We start from the raw sequence: 16,122 nt of genomic DNA on the forward strand, positions 1-16,122 counted from the left end.
CACGTAGGGTTATCCCACACGGGTTCTCAGAGAGCGCAGCACTAGCCACTTTAACTTGAGAAAAATCCACACGAAAAAGTTTTTGTATTTATATCTCTGTAATTAATTAAATTTATTTCAATGCGTCTTTTGGCCTCAAAGTGGAAAGTTAACAGGGTTGCAGTTACGCAGCTGTAGCGTCCATTATGTCTCGACCATTAGGCGTACTAGCAACCATGGCTACGACAGGCTCAGACTTGCCCGGCGGTCCGTCGCTTGAGCATAGCGCCGATTGGCTTCTGCAGAAGTGGTAGTGTAGCGCTACTGTAGTGACGGGAAGGGCATATTCTTACGCGTAGCATCAGAAATTAGGTAAGCTGATGTAATACATTTGTGTTGTGAATGTGCTATAAGTAATACTGTTCCCGTACAGTGTTTGCCGCCGCATCTGTTTGTTAATAAGACAACACGTACATGAATTCAAAATCATTTGCTTAACATACACATATACCTCTTCTGGGAATAAATGTAGTGATGAGGTTTGCGTCTACGAAATTCAGAAGTTGGAAGCCTCATCTTGTCATTTTTGGTTACGTGTTTCGATGGAGAGAACTTTTGTAAACGGTACGTAGATTTTGTAAAATTATGATCAACATGGTTTTTCACTATATACGAAATAATCTTTTGCCTCATTGCTTGGATTTGGACATGCATGCATTGCTAATCAAGATTCTTGTAACTATATTGCTGTACGAATGTACAGTTAATTTGCAGTGAAGAATTTGGGACTCGGATATTAAAGATGCCAACACCTTTTTTTCGCAATGTTTGAAGGTGGTCTTTCTTACTGTTCCGTGAACCTTGTATTGCTCTATGCTCATTATATCAGTTTTAAGTCCTATGTAGCTGTTTTTCTCGAAACCGAACGAGTTGGCGGAAAGACACTGGATTCACGTGTGGGATAAGCGCTGTGCAGATTCCCCGTTCAATCGTTTAGACTTAGTAGTTTTCTAATTCAATTATGGCGAATGCTAGGATGATTCCATTTCCTTCACATCTTTGTGCAATTGTAGCTGGTACTTCTTCATGAAAACGCTTAGCGTACACAAAACCTAATCTTGTTTACCCAGTTTCCTTTCTTTCCGCGAATCATCTATCAGGTGGTTTCCGGGTGAAGCCGTTTCCCTTCTGTAACTAACCGCAGATAATCTCTATCAGGCTAGACAGTTGTTATTTTTGTGTCTCGTTCTGTAAATGCAGTGTGCTATGTGTATTAACAGGCAGAACTTTAAAAAAAATGTGTCATTTGCTAGTTCATTACCAGTCCGTGAAAGGACTTTTTTTCTACATTCTTCCATTGTTGTTGATAGTCTGTGTTCTTTTGCCTCATTGGGGAAAAACTGAGAATGCACGCATGCACGATTCTGTTTGATTTTAAATGGTTTGTTTCTTTCTTTTTCGATAGAGAAAGAACTATTGAATCAAAAGATGTCGATCCCGTAATACAATTTGCACAGTTTCCCCAAAAGTTGACTATCACTATCATTGTGATAATTAGAGCCCGGATTTTCATCACTACCAAATCGAAAAACCTGCATGCATTCAGGCAGTGTCATATATTTAAATATACACAGTGATATACCAGAACAATTTAAATAAGCGGTATCAAAATTCATTTCTATAATTACTTCTATTTCATTCTACAACAGCACACAACAAACAATTTTATTAGACAAAAATTTTTGTACATAAAAAAGACCTTTCTACATCACAAGACATGAAAGGTGCATATTTAACTGAAGAAATGTTGGAAAAAATCAGATAAAGTCTTTTTATATTTTCACTAAAAAATATTTTTGTCAACTTAATAAGCTCAAAATCAGGATTTCATCAAATAATTTTATTCATCTTATTTTTTGCTGCAATCATGGCTGCAACACCCACCACTAGAAATAAGGATGATTGCAAAGATTTTTCGCCTCTTCAATAATTGCCAGATTCCATGTGTTACCTGTGGTTCCTACGCTGTTACTGCCGCAGACAAATGCGCAAAATTTGATTTGATACAAATGTGTTTTTTTTTCAGTCTGTTTTCCTAAATGCCACTTCCGCAATCTACATTAGTGGCTTAGAAAGTGTCTACAACCCAAAACCGGAAAAAAGAGCTAGTGAGCGGTAACTTGAGGCTTTTCCATAGAACGAAGCAAACAGATGATAACGTCTATAATACTACGGTAATTTGCAGTCTTTTGCCGATTTAACTTCATCAAAATTATTACAGTAGAAGATGGCAGCATTTGTCCAGGTACAATATCTGGCTAAAATAAGTTGTGCTGGGAAAACTAAATCTGGCAGTATATCTCTGAATTTGGCAGCACGGACATTTCCTTTATAGAATACGTTAGGTAAAAAAGATGCATGACAACTAATCGTAACAGAGTTATCAAATCTTTGTACTTTGTGCGTCCATTTACCTTGTTTGTAGAGGATATCAGCGTCCCTATTTCAGCTACACGATGTAGAGCAGGAGTTAATATGTAACGTGCCTCAGGCTATGATCAATTTGTTCTGTCCCAGCCTTCATCCTATACGGGATAGCATCGCCTAACAACAATAGGAATTTAGTAATTCTGTTGGCACGAAGTACTGTATATTGATCGGAGCATTGCTTTATTGAGTGCGCTATGAAGTTTACAGACTGTAACAAAATTATTCATGTTATGCTCTTTTGGCAATTACATATAAAAAACCTCAGTAAAAGGTGCTCTCATGGAAGATATTGCAATATATGCGCTGATGCCATAAAATGATATAATATGCGTTGTAAACGTCTAAAATGAAATCTTCGAAATATGCATTTATTCTCCAAATGGCAAACACGCATTTGCATGGAAATCCGGGCTCATGTGATAATATTTCGCTTTGCACGGAGGAAAAGTGGTTATGCTCCTAATGTGGCTGATAAGAAATAATCATGACATTAAGCAACTACCTTGCACAACCGTTGAGGCAATAACTGGTTTTTAAATCATATATGAGTATAGGGACTTAATTGGCAGTTCACTCAAGTAGAACAAATTGCTTATAACTTTTTCTGTCTGGTAGTACTTTGCACCAATTGTCGGGTAAGGCGAGAGCGGATCAATGCGATATGTGCTGTTTCCAAATTGTATTATAGAAGTTTGAATAATATTCGAAAAATCGAGAACGCCACTATAGTAGTGCACAAAGGGAGGGTTGAAGGTAGCACCAGACGCACAAAAAACAGTGATTAACGGTGGGTGGTTTCACTCACAAAAACCTTAATTTATATGAATTGATTAAATGAATCGAATATAGTATCACATTTCAAGGTTTCGTTGTGTTAGGCCTACAGTAGACGAGACGAAGACTAAATTCAAGTACCTCCTCGCAATGTTGGAAAAACAGTTTGTTGAGCCGTGAGAGCTGATATTGGTCCACGGATTTCTTTTCGAACACAGTGTGTCATTTCTTTTGCCTTATTGTTTGCTATGGCTATTACAGTAACTGCAGCGACATCTTTATTGCAGCCATCTCGTGATCACATTAGTCTCATACATTCACTTACACATAAAAAATAAATGATTAAAGAGACTGGAAGCTCATGCATGTGAACTTTTCTGGTGCGCAGATCATTCCTCTTATTTCTGAACGTTGTGATATTTGTGTATTGGAAAGAGACAACACAGCTGGGTTTTTAGGTGCAAATTTGTGCATTTATATTGTGTATACTGGTTCAAGAATACTGCTTCAAGTTGAGATTGCTGCACCAGGAAGGATAGCAAATAACGAAATTTTTGCTTATTGTGCGTATACAATATAGTAGGAAATAAGCATTATTAAATTTTTGGTCAGTATGAGGGTGTGCAAGGTGCAAAAATTTGCAGCACAAAACTGCCCCTATGGCAGCAACAATATGACAAAGAGAATGCGATCAATGGCAACTTTCTTTCTCCTCGGAACTTCTACAGACAAATGGTCGGCTGTCGGTCGGTGTTGCTCAAAAATAGATGTTGTCCACCGTCTTGGTGCAAACAAGCCTGTTTCCCTCCTGAAGTAAGCGATGTCGCTGTACGGACACTGCACGGTCGAGCAAACGTCTGTCCACTCTTGAGCTAATCGCGTGAGAGCATCGAGAGAGCCTTCATGCCATTAAGTATGGTCCTCCAGAACCCGGTGATTCCATATTCACATGGTACCCCGACTAACGCGACCAGCAGTATCACGGAACGGTAAATCGCAGTCTCGATAACTTAGATGATGTTACTCTTGCCTATTTTGTGAGATTGTGCTGAAAAGCTAATCATTTGCATATCCAAGCATGATGTTACAATTTTGATGGCTAGCATTACCGCAAAGTTATATAAGACGTGCTTAATCACATTTTTTCATGTTTAGGGAGTTAAAATTATTCTGAAAAGTGATTCATCACCTGTGCCACAATTCTTGTTTCTAAATTACGACCACATTTATCTTCTACACTGTTCTCTAAAGACCTCTGCCTTACCTTGAAATTAGCATCTGGAAAGGTATGCAACGAACAAAACGTGCTTGTCATATCATATGTAAAAAATTACTCTGTGAAGTAACTCGCGAAATCGTAACTTTGTACAGATTTCTCGTATCTTAAAAGGAATGGCTGAGAAATTTGTCTATATTTCTATCAGTTGTGCGTTAGGTGTGTTGGTTAAATGCTGAGAGTAGTGATGGGAAGCTCGTGAATGAGTCGTTCAAATGAACGCTTCACTCCAGTGAAGTGTGAACTAACCACTCAATTTCAATGAACTGGTACTTCAAACTCTTCACAGATAGCACACTCCTCACTTTTTTCTAGTTCACTCATTCTCTTCCCCTCTCCCTCTCCCACTACATCTGCGCTACGTCACTCATCCTCCCTTCACTTCAATCCTCCCTCTATTGCCTATCGACGAACCGCGTGGTGTTTGTGGAGAACGATAGGTTTACGAGGGTTGGGTTGGTGAGGGGCGAGGGGAAAGCAGCGTCAGTTTGCTTCCTGCAGTGCTGACATCATTAACCGTGACTATTTGTGCAGTTAAACTTAGCGTCTACGGGTAGCCTACCGTTGGCAGCGCCTGCAGACAAATGAATATTAAAGATACAAACAAAGAGGCTGGCTGTGTGAGCACGCACAGCCAACATGAAAATAAAAGGTTTCTTAATAACACTGAAAAAGGGATTTTACCTGAAATCGTACCAATGACTACAGACGACAGTTAACGTTTTGAAGGAGGGTTATTATTCTCAACAAAAGTAAAATCTACAGGAAAACTTCTGAATAATTACTTAACGTAGGTACATAGACTTTGTGACAGTGGTAAACATACTCATTCTATTTTGGATTAAATTTTAAAAGGAACATGGAATTGGACTGCATTTCGTTGGTAGCCCTAGTTTTCAGTCCATGAATACAACAAATAATGTTTCATTTGGCAGATAAAGACTTTTTTGGGCGCTTCATGAGAAAATGTCGAGCAAGATTAAATATAATACCTTCTTTATATGTGACAGGCTTCTCTGTTTATCTTTCCTTTGTCCCCTTCGACCATGCTCTATTTAACTCAGACGCTGTAAGAGCTTAAAACGTTGCGTACACGTTACTGCATAGTTCGGCCATCTGTTGGTAAAATTATGAAGTATTACGAAGCTTTATTGTACTAGCGAGACGAAGCGAGCGTAGCCGCGGCTGAGCGGCGAACTGAGCAACTTCGCCAGGCTTTCGTACTTCATGAATGAACTACTTCATTTGAACGCTTCACGGCAAAGAGTGAAATGAATGAAGTAGTTCATGGGAATGAACGAGTTCGATCCATCTCTAGCTGAGAGTATACCCACAAGCGTGTGGCTCTACACTAGCGCTAGAAGCGGCAGCGGCATAACGTTACTGACAGTCAGCTGTCGTATACGCTACTGCCGGAGCTACCAACATTCAACCTCGTACCACACAGCTACTAGTAACAATAAGATGATGATGTTTGCCTCTAGGACTTCCACTCGCAATGCTCATGAGCGCAAGGCACTTTCCTCTTCCATGACCCCTGCCCCTGCGACAGCTGACATGTCATTGATGCGACAACAGCTTTTAATTTCCTGTACGAACTCGAAGTATCCTCTGCACCGGTAAGAGTCTTACGGTAGAAAGAATAGGGTATAATATCACAACGACGGCGACGAGGTTGTTAAGGCAATGCTAGGATGTGCTAGAAAACATGAAATTTCCATTTAATCCTTTCCGTCGCGGCATTCGCCTTCGTAAATTTGCAGAAGCCACGGAAATATGAGTTCCGAATGGCCATACCGTGATTTGAAACACGTTCCATCTGAATGCGCGTAGTGTCTAAAACCACTGTGCAACCTATCTCGGTAAAACTCAGCGGAGGCCAGTGGGTCCATTATGTATGAATTTTTTCTTCTCTTGGTAACAAAAATGGTTCAAATGTCTCTGAGCACTATGGGACTTAACATCTATGGTCATCAGTCCCCTAGAACTTCGAACTACTTAAACCTAACTAACCTAAGGACAGCACACAACACCCAGCCATCACGAGGCAGAGAAAATCCCTGACCCCGCTGGGAACCGAACCCGGGAACCCGGGCGTGGGAAGCGAGAACGCTACCGCGAGATGCGGGCTCTTGGTAACAGAGAAAGGCTTTGCTCTGTAACCGACGCTGGATTTTGTTTTTTGAAAGCAACTAAGAAAGCACTTTTAGTCGCGATTGAATTCGTAGAAATTAGTCACGCATAATTATTATCATAGAGCCAAAGTGACTGCCCTTCATTTCGCAATCCTTAGATTTACAATTTGTACAGAAACCAGATGGCAGTTATAAGAGTCGAGGGACACAGAAGGGAAGCAGTGGTTGGGAAGGGAGTGAGACATGGTTGTAGCCTATCCCCGGTGTTATTTAATCTGTATATTTAGCAAGCAGTAAAGGAAACAAAAGAAAAAAATCCATGTGGAAGAAATAAAAACTTGGAGGTTCACCGATGACTTTGTAATTCTATCAGAGACAGCAAAGGACTTGGAAGAGCAGTTGAACGCAATGGACAGTGTCTTGAAAGGAGGATATAAGATGAACATCAACAAAAGCAGAACGAGGATAATGGAATGTAGTCGAGTTAACTCGGTTGATGCTGAGGGAATTAGATTAGGAAATGAGACACTTATAGTAGTAAAGGAGTTTTGCTATTTGGGGAGCAAAATAACTGATGATGGTCGAAGTAGAGAGGATATAAAATGTAGACTGGCAATAGCAAGGAAAGTGTTTCTGAAGAAGAGAAGTTCGTTAACGTCGAGTATAGATTTAAGTGTCAGGAAGTCGTTTCTGAAAGTATTTGTATGGAATGTAGCCATGTATGGAAGTGAAACATGGATGATAACTAGTTTGGACAAGAAGAGAATAGAAGCTTTCGAAATGTGGTGCTACAGAAGAATGCTGAAGATTAGATGGGTAGATCACATAACTAATGAGGAAGTACTGAATAGAATTGGGGAGAAGAGGAGTTTGTGGCACAACTTGACAAGAAGAAGGGACCGGTTGGTAGGACATGTTCTGAGACATCAAGGGATCACCAATTTAGTATTGGAGGGCAGCGTGGAGGGTAAAAATCGTAGAGGGAGACCAAGAGATGAATACACTAAGCAGATTCAGAAGGATGTAGATTGCAGTAGGTACTGGGAGATAAAGCAGCTTGCACAAGATAGACTAGCATGGAGAGCTGCATCAAACCTGTTTCAGGACTGAAGACCACAACAATAACAACAACAACAACATGAAAGTGACTGTAGCTGTAAATAACGAAATCGTCCCTGTCGACACGAACATCCCGATTTTCGTTTCGTACTCGCATGTGAGCTTGGATACGGTAGTGCCTCACCAAGTCATTTATGAGGACTTGACACTGAACTTCATTTCAGCAACCGCCTCCTGTTTTTCCAAGAAGCCTAAAAGTCCTTTTTTTTAAGTCTTCGACCTTCCAGGAATAGCTAGTTTGCAAATACCGGTGCTGAAGTGGTGTTTAAGTTGAAAGATGTTGTCACTAATTCCGTCGCATAAAATTAGCGTGGCAAAAATGCAAAGCTGTAGAAAAATTCTCCAGTTGAAATTACATGGTTTTCTGATACCGTGCTGCATGTGAAACAACTGGGTAAGATTGCTCCAAACTAAAGAAATGCTTTTGCAATGATGAAGAAATGCTTTTGAAATGATGATTTACATCATTCCAGAAGCACCCCATTTTTAGTTTACCGTACGGAATGTATGAGAACCGTTCTGAGAGTTAAGTCTGACTAGATCAGCCCACTCCCGCGGAGTCTAATATAAATAAGACCATATTTCAAGTCAAGTAATCGAGAAAGCCTTTTACTTGCTTTTGCGATCATAGATAATCTGCAATAAATTTCAAGGTATTGTATGACCATTATTTAAGAGACTGAGACTGTTAAGGTCCGAGGGAAAGTGTGCATAAGACACTCAGCAAATATTTTAGAGGCGAAAAATCACTAAAACCAATTATTTCTTATAAAACCAAAATGTGTCGCAGAACCTCTTAGTGAATACCAAATAACAACCAAAAAATTCGCTCCTGCGAACTGCTTCAAAAATTTCTGATGTCAGGGAACGGCAACTTTTAATGACAATGCGCGTTAACTGGTTGTCTAGTACCTATTTATCCGTAATTGTATGAAAAACTTTAAGAGAAATTTGCACTTACTACTTGGCCAGGGGCTTAACCAAAGTGACAATGGCTACACTGCATTCGTATTGTGTACATTGGGAAACAATTCCCGTACAAATCTGTACTGATGTTCTGTGTGTTCAGTTCTAATAGAAGATGTCTACTCCTCGATATTGATTATTGTTATTTAGAACAAATATTCACCACAGCTTAAGGAAACCAACAAATTGCTTATGAAACCAAAGCATTTTTTTGGAACTGAAATGTAAGCTGTAGATTATTCTTTCAAGACGTGGATGATGGTAGATCAAACCTTGTCCGAAAGTCAGAACCGCAAATTGACACGCCGCATGGAGTTTTCGGGATAACCGAGCACTTGAAAAGGTGTTAGAAGAGAACTTCTAATGTCTCAACTGTGGCAACAGCGTAGGAAGTGCGTACAGGATCCCACGCGAAGCCATTGAACTTTATGACCTTGACTTAAATACAGTGGGTTTCCCCGCTATAGTGAGTCATGTCACTAGTTCCGTGCAAGACGACGCTGAGATTTTTAGGTCGTAAACTTCAGTGCCAATGTGATGGGGAAATCACGCCATACTGGATTAGGAAATCCCACGCCGCAAGGCGGGGTTTGCTGTTGCATCATCCATAGATCCTAGTTACTGCGCGTATCAAAATGTTCTATACGAAAAAAATTTCCGTGTTCTAGCTTAGACTAGGGTAGTTGGTATCGTTTAAGTCTTCCGTTTTCCAAAGTCATTCAGCTAATATTTCATGACGTATTTAACGATAGTCAGAACGATTCTGTTTGTACCCGTAAATAGTTTATAACGTCGACATATTTGAAGTAATTTAACTGGGTAAACACTAATATCACACTGTCACTGACTGCTAATTTACTTGATACATTTCAGTAGATCAGAGTTGTACCATGCAAAAAGTCACCTTCCCCATACGCTGTGTGGACGTTTTGTGCCCCATAGACATACTGCAGTTGCGAACTTCGTGAAGGGAAAGAAGATGCTTGGCTTGCAGCAGGTGTGAACTATGGAGGGTGTATTATAATCAGTGGCCTAAACGCATACTGTTGGAAGTACACGCTACTAGAAATGAAAAGGTCTAGTAAACACATGCTCCAGAACGCATACCTGAATAGTTATGTCCACTTCTTCATCTTAAATACTGTGAAATAAATCTCTATTACTGCAAACTCTTTGCTTTCCATATTTTGAGAGGTATTAGTGACCACCAAAACAGGAAAAAAATCCAATAAGCATGGGTCCTAGAATGCATACCTTAAGATCTATGCGCTCTTGTTCAGTAGAGGGGATGGGTTTCACATAGCTCTTAAGGTGTGGATATTGGAGCCCATATTTTTTAGATATTTTATTCTTGCCTTGGTCCATACTATGTATTCCCAAAATATAGAAAACAAGAGGCTTGCAGTGGAAGAGGTTTGTTTTACACTATCAAAGATGAAGTGCCCATTGCTCTTCAGGTATGCATTTTAGATCCCAAATTTGCTATACCTTTCTTCTAGTAGTATCATGTGTTTGCAGTTGTATGCATTTATGCCATTAATTGCATAATCACAACAACTAAAAAAAAAAAAAAAATAACAGTGCTGAGACAGATTTGCTCAGATAATCTTCTAACATAACGCACAGCTTTCTATCTTGCGAGATCAGAATGTAAGCCAGCCCGGGATTGATTGTATCTGGGTGGTGAATGACTGTGGCTGGTGCACCGGCCACACTGAGAGTTGTTTTTAGGTGGTTTCCCATGCTCATTTAGGTAAATGCTGAGCTGGTCCCGAATTTCTGCCTCATAAAATATGACATGCAGAATTCCCCCCCCCCCCCCTCCCCCCCTCCCCACCACACCACCACCAGACAGATGGCGGGTACAACTTCTCACTTCACATGTTACATCAAGTAGCAACAGTAAGGGCATTTGTCTGCAAAGTTTAATAAAATGTGTTTACCAAATCTTGAGTACAGCGGTCCTCATACCAGAGGGAGTTAATGCTGAGAAGAATAAGTTACAAATGCATATGTTAGTATATTTTCTGAACTAAGAGAACTTGGTCAAAAATCCCTGCTTGGGGCTAGCCAGCTACATGCAATACTGAAGTAAAGATATGGCTCCTCACCTCCCAGTTCTCTAACACAATGAATAGTTCTTTTGCCTTTCGATCACATATTTTATTGATTTAAACAATTATTGGAAGTTTAAATGACAAAATTTTATTGTAAGTAGATGTGGAAATACGTTTTATTATATTTCGATTTTATGTAATGTTTATAGTTTGGAATTGGGAAAGTAGTAGGATTTAGTATGTTAAGGCATTCTTTCTATGAAAATACTTACTAATCAGATCATAGAAAACCCAGATAATATCTTCTGCATGAAAATGAGACTCTTGGCACTTTGGGTCGTAACTGTTAATACAGTTTTGTATTGGAATGAATATTACTGGATAATAGGAAAAACGTAATAGTTCTGTTTTTATATGCCCCAAGCTTTCCTTATAAGTCAGCCAAAGCTTTAATGAATGAATTAATAAATGTCCACAATACAAATATTCAAATGGAGTGGCACTGTGAAAAATCAAGCACTGTTACGGTACCACCTTTCAGCTTCTGTATCATTGGAAAGGTGTATTATATAGCAACAAACCTTAGGCATAGTGAAAAACAACAAGAACCACCAAAACTCAAACAAGTGCTAAGGCACAATGAACTCCCCATCAGTTTTTGTGCCAAAATTGCAAATGAATGGGCTTCACTTCAAACTAAATTTGAAGCAGACACCTAGGTCAGAGATCTGTTAGAAACAACTTGAAAAGATAACAAGAAAGTCAGCATAATTGACACATGGAATTAATTTTCCCGTTCATCTCTATCTGTAGCAAAAAGTGGAGAATGTTGTGTTGAGGCAAAATATGATTATCATGGAAGAAAACTACATGAAAATGGAAATACTTATGAATTGAGTCTGGGAAACCAAAATACTTCATACTTTATATCCTGAGAGACAGGCAGAACTAAATTTTCTGAGGAGACTGGAATATTAAGACTGAGTTCATTATTTTACTAAAAGAGGTTAATGAATGTACAATGAGTAGGACATTGTTGTAGGAAGAAAAGAGCGTTATTTGTCAGGAGAAAAGGACAGGCTCATTTTGTTGCAGAAAACTTCATCACATCTGTGATTCTTGAGTTTCTCCCGGCGTATTTGATAGTCAAAATATCCACGGGTGTGCTGCCGGTCTATAGTGTCCAACGGGCACAATATTTCGGCGATCATACATGTCGCCATCATCATGGCGACATGTATGATCGCCGAAATATTGTGCCCGTTGGACACTATAGACCGGCAGCACACCCGTGGATATTTTGTTCATCACATCTGTTTGAAGAGATGAGAGAGTTAGAATCATTTGAAGGCACAGGCTGCAAATTCAGAAGTAGATTATTGAGCATGACAGAGCTACTATATATGGTGATGCAAAATAGTAATAAAAAAAAGAACTTTCCCTAGGCACAACAACAAAATTTTTTGTTGAGAAGATTGGCAAAACATTTATGTTCATAACAATGTTGACAGCATATTTTTCAGAACATCTGTACTTATTGAGCATGACAGAGCTACTATATATGGTGATGCAAAATAGTAATAAAAAAAAGAACTTTCCCTAGGCACAACAACAAAATTTTTTGTTGAGAAGATTGGCAAAACATTTATGTTCATAACAATGTTGACAGCATATTTTTCAGAACATCTGTACTATGTTTGTGTTTGTTTGTGTGTCTATCGACCTGCCAGCACTTTTGTTCGGTAAGTCACCTCATCTTTGTTTTTATATATAATTCTGCTTTAATGTAGCATTTACTACATAATTAAAAATGTTAAACCTAATGACATAAGCAATAGCTAACTAAAAACATAAAAATTTCCAGTGGGAGAAACAGACTTATGCACCATTGTTGTAAAAAATATAAATTTACCTAAGGAATTTGCAGAGTATTCTATAAAGCCTGCAAAACAATCTGTGTTAGGGTACTCAAATAGGTAAAATTATGTGGAATAATAATTTGATAAGACACTCATCAAACAAAATGAGATCAATGTTGAGAGTAGCTCAGTACCAGAAAGAAAGAATGTGTGATTTAAACTAGAGAGCTCAAAAGGCACAGACTCAAATTCGCTTGTGAAAAAATTAAACAAATTTCATGTTATGGAGCACAGCAATCAGTTGTCCTTTACTTTTAGGCTTTATGAAAGCAAATCTAAATTTCAGCTAGTGCCTAGCCATTATCAATGCACTATTTCGTAGTCTCAATACGTGTCCTAATATGTTCTAGACTGACATACTAGGACATGTATTGAGACTATGAAATAGTGAATCAATAATGGCTAGGCACTATCTGCAATCTAGATTTGCTTTAATAAAGCCTGAAAGGAAAGCACAACCGATTGCTAAGTCATATCACAGTTGTCGAGTGCATTCCACATTCCTAATGGAAGGTAACTTGATGAATTCAATGAATTCTTCACTTCACTAATTGAAGATCTCATTCAGGTAAACATATAGGACCAGTCATCTGTGTTTCCAGTAAGATGGTGATCTTGGATGCCTCTATGAATAAGAAAGATTGGCAAAGCATTTATATTCATAACAATGTTGACAGCATAGTTTTCAGGACATCTTTCTGTACCATTTTAATGTAGCATTTCCTACATAAATAAAAACATTATATCCTAACAGTAAGCAATGTCTAACTAAAAACATAAAAATTTCTAGTGAAAGAAACATTTCCGCAACATTGTTGTAAAAAAATGTAAATTTACCCAAGGAATTTGCGGATTATTCTAAAGCCTACAAAAGAATCTATGTTAGACAGGCTAAAATTACATAGATTAACAATTTGATAAGAAACTCATCAAAGAAAATGAGATCCGTATTAAGAGTTATAAAGAAAGAAACCTGTACCTCGGTACCAAAAAGAAAGAATGTACCATTTACACTAGAGAGCTCAAAAGCAACAGACTCAAATTCAATTGTGAAAAATTTCAATGAATTCTTCACATTGCTAGCTGAAGATCTCATTCAAGTAAACATATAGGACCAGACCCTGTTTCTCCAGTAAACTGGTGATCTCAGATACCTCTATGAAAAAATGGTTGTGCGGCATTGATGAGTGGGAGACCTCTTCTGGGGTTGTTTGCCTGATGCAACTCTGTCTATTTGGAATCATTTTAACAGCTTGCACAATTTTGTGATGAAGATGAGACAAGATGATTAGGACAACACAAACACCTAGTCCCCAAGCAAAGAAAATCTCAAAAGCCAGCTGGCAATCATATGCAGGACTCAGTGATCAAGAAGCAGCAAAAATGAACTGTGGACAGGATGCCTCTATGCATGTTCATAAAACAAATTTCCATGAAATTATAAGTAAAATTGAATCATTAAGTTATAAATGTGTAGTGGCCATGATGAAGTACCTGACTTCATGTTAAATACTTGGGCTTATTGCATAAAAATGCCATTTGCAAAAATGTTCAGCTTTTCTGTAGAAACAGATGTCTTTTCTGATGTTCTGTAAATAGCAAAAGTTTTACCACTGCTAAAAAGGTTTTTCCGATACAATACAATCTATTGACCTGTGTCACGATAAAGTCTCATTTCAAAAATTGTGGAAAAACATTTTTATCAAAGACTCATCAATTTCATAAATAAATATTCACCTCTCATCATACAATGTTATGGGTATGGAAAGATCAAATCTATACAAACAACAATTTTTGAATTCTTTTAACGTGCTATAAAATCCTTTGATCAACATAATTATCTGCAGGTATTTTCCTAGATCTTTCAAAAGCCTTTGATGTCCTAAACCATAAAACCCTGCTTGAAAAATTAGAAAGACAAAGTGTAAGAAGCACACGCATTACTTGTAGTGTTAATAGCTGAAAATTGCAAGCAGAAGGTATCAACAAACCCATTATAAAAACTGAAAAAAACTTGTGTGTGCTAGCTTTCACTTATTTCCACCATCTAAGTAAGTTCGAGTGAGATTAAAAAAGATCCTCTAGAAAAATTTTTCGTGTGTGGATTAAGAGGACTTAACATGGGATATGCATGTAAATAACTTATCAAAGAAGCTCTCCTCACCCTTATTCTATGGTCTAAGAACACTGATGACTACAACAAGAAAAAACTGTACTAGAGGCATACTGTGCACAGTTCTACTCATTGCTCCATTATAGGATAATTTTCTGGGGACATTCAACTCATAGCATAAATACTTTTAGAATGCAAATTATTTATGGCCCTAAAATGATGAAATTTTTGCAAATTTTTAAATCGGGTATATACCAGAAATATTCCAGAACAACCTCCTATTAAAGGGCTAATTAATATTAGTATCATACTTCACAATAACATACCATAGGAAACAGAAATTGCTGTGTATTCAATAAAATGAAACTAGAGGCATTTATAATAAAGCTCTGTTTTTATTCTATAAAATTATTTTTGAATATTTGAAAATGCATATTACTTAAACAATTGTAAGAATGGGGGCCTAATTTTATTTTTAACCACTTTATTGCTGATTTTATGTATTACTGTGTCCTTATTCTGACATGTCCTTAAAGAGTATATGATAAACTTACAGAGATGTCTAATAAAACTGGACCAATAAAAAAATCAATCAATCAATCAAAGACATATGTAGGCCTGCAAAACAAAACACATTTTACTTTGTTTGAAAGGAAATAGGTAGCAACTTAACAATTAAATTTTATGATTTTATTGTGTGCCCCCTAGACACAAAACCAAGTTCATTATTTTTGTTGCAGTTGACAAGAACATGGAATCTGCCAAAATCTTACCACTGCTTCTGGTCTCTGCGACACTATCAGTAAGTAGACGTATCACTTTTAAATACCACCAAAACGTTACATCTCCCAGAATAATGAACTGCTTTAATACTATAAAAGAACTGTAACAGTGTCCCAAGCATTACTTAATTAAGCAATAAACACACTTGTCTGTTATTGTATGTAGTACACGATAGTGAACTGGTGTCCTTCCAGGTTTGTGTATTCTGTGAGTTCTGCATGATACTCTGATCAACACTACTCAACTTTCACTTTCATTTGTTTGTTTTTGAAGCTCATTTTGCTAATTAAGTAGCTCATTATATATATAGTATGGTGTCAGAGTTGCGAAGTTTTGTTTTGCAAGTAATGCACTTTTCTGTGCTGAGTACTAATTCTAAAAGTTTTTTATTTATGTGTCCACTTCAGTAGTATCTTGCAGTTTTTTATTTTCTTCATTAAATTTTAATTTGTAGTTAGTTTACAAATGAAATCCATCCCACATCCTATCTATAAAAACAGGAAGTTGTCTT

At 37.8% G+C, this 16,122-nt stretch overlaps 1 protein-coding gene across 5 annotated transcripts in view; it reads left to right on the forward strand.

Annotated features, from left to right (window-relative positions):
• Nucleotides 1–237: 237 nt before the first annotated feature.
• The window catches only part of LOC126480865 (uncharacterized), a 114,669-nt gene continuing 98,784 nt past the window's right edge, over nucleotides 238–16,122 (forward strand). Inside the window, exons 1-2 of one of the 5 annotated variants that reach the window (XM_050104240.1) lie at nucleotides 238–351; nucleotides 15,569–15,630. In XM_050104240.1, coding sequence (XP_049960197.1) covers nucleotides 15,580–15,630 — 51 coding nt within the window. In that variant the 5' untranslated portion in view covers nucleotides 238–351; nucleotides 15,569–15,579. Of the gene's footprint in view, nucleotides 352–433; nucleotides 604–9,397; nucleotides 9,737–10,707; nucleotides 10,754–15,340; nucleotides 15,525–15,560; nucleotides 15,631–16,122 lie in introns of those variants that run through there. The other 4 variants (XM_050104239.1, XM_050104243.1, XM_050104238.1 and 1 more) reach the window with 4 other exon arrangements.

The sequence above is a fragment of the Schistocerca serialis genome, chromosome 5 (genome assembly GCF_023864345.2).
Source record: "Schistocerca serialis cubense isolate TAMUIC-IGC-003099 chromosome 5, iqSchSeri2.2, whole genome shotgun sequence".
Lineage (NCBI taxonomy): Eukaryota > Metazoa > Arthropoda > Insecta > Orthoptera > Acrididae > Schistocerca > Schistocerca serialis.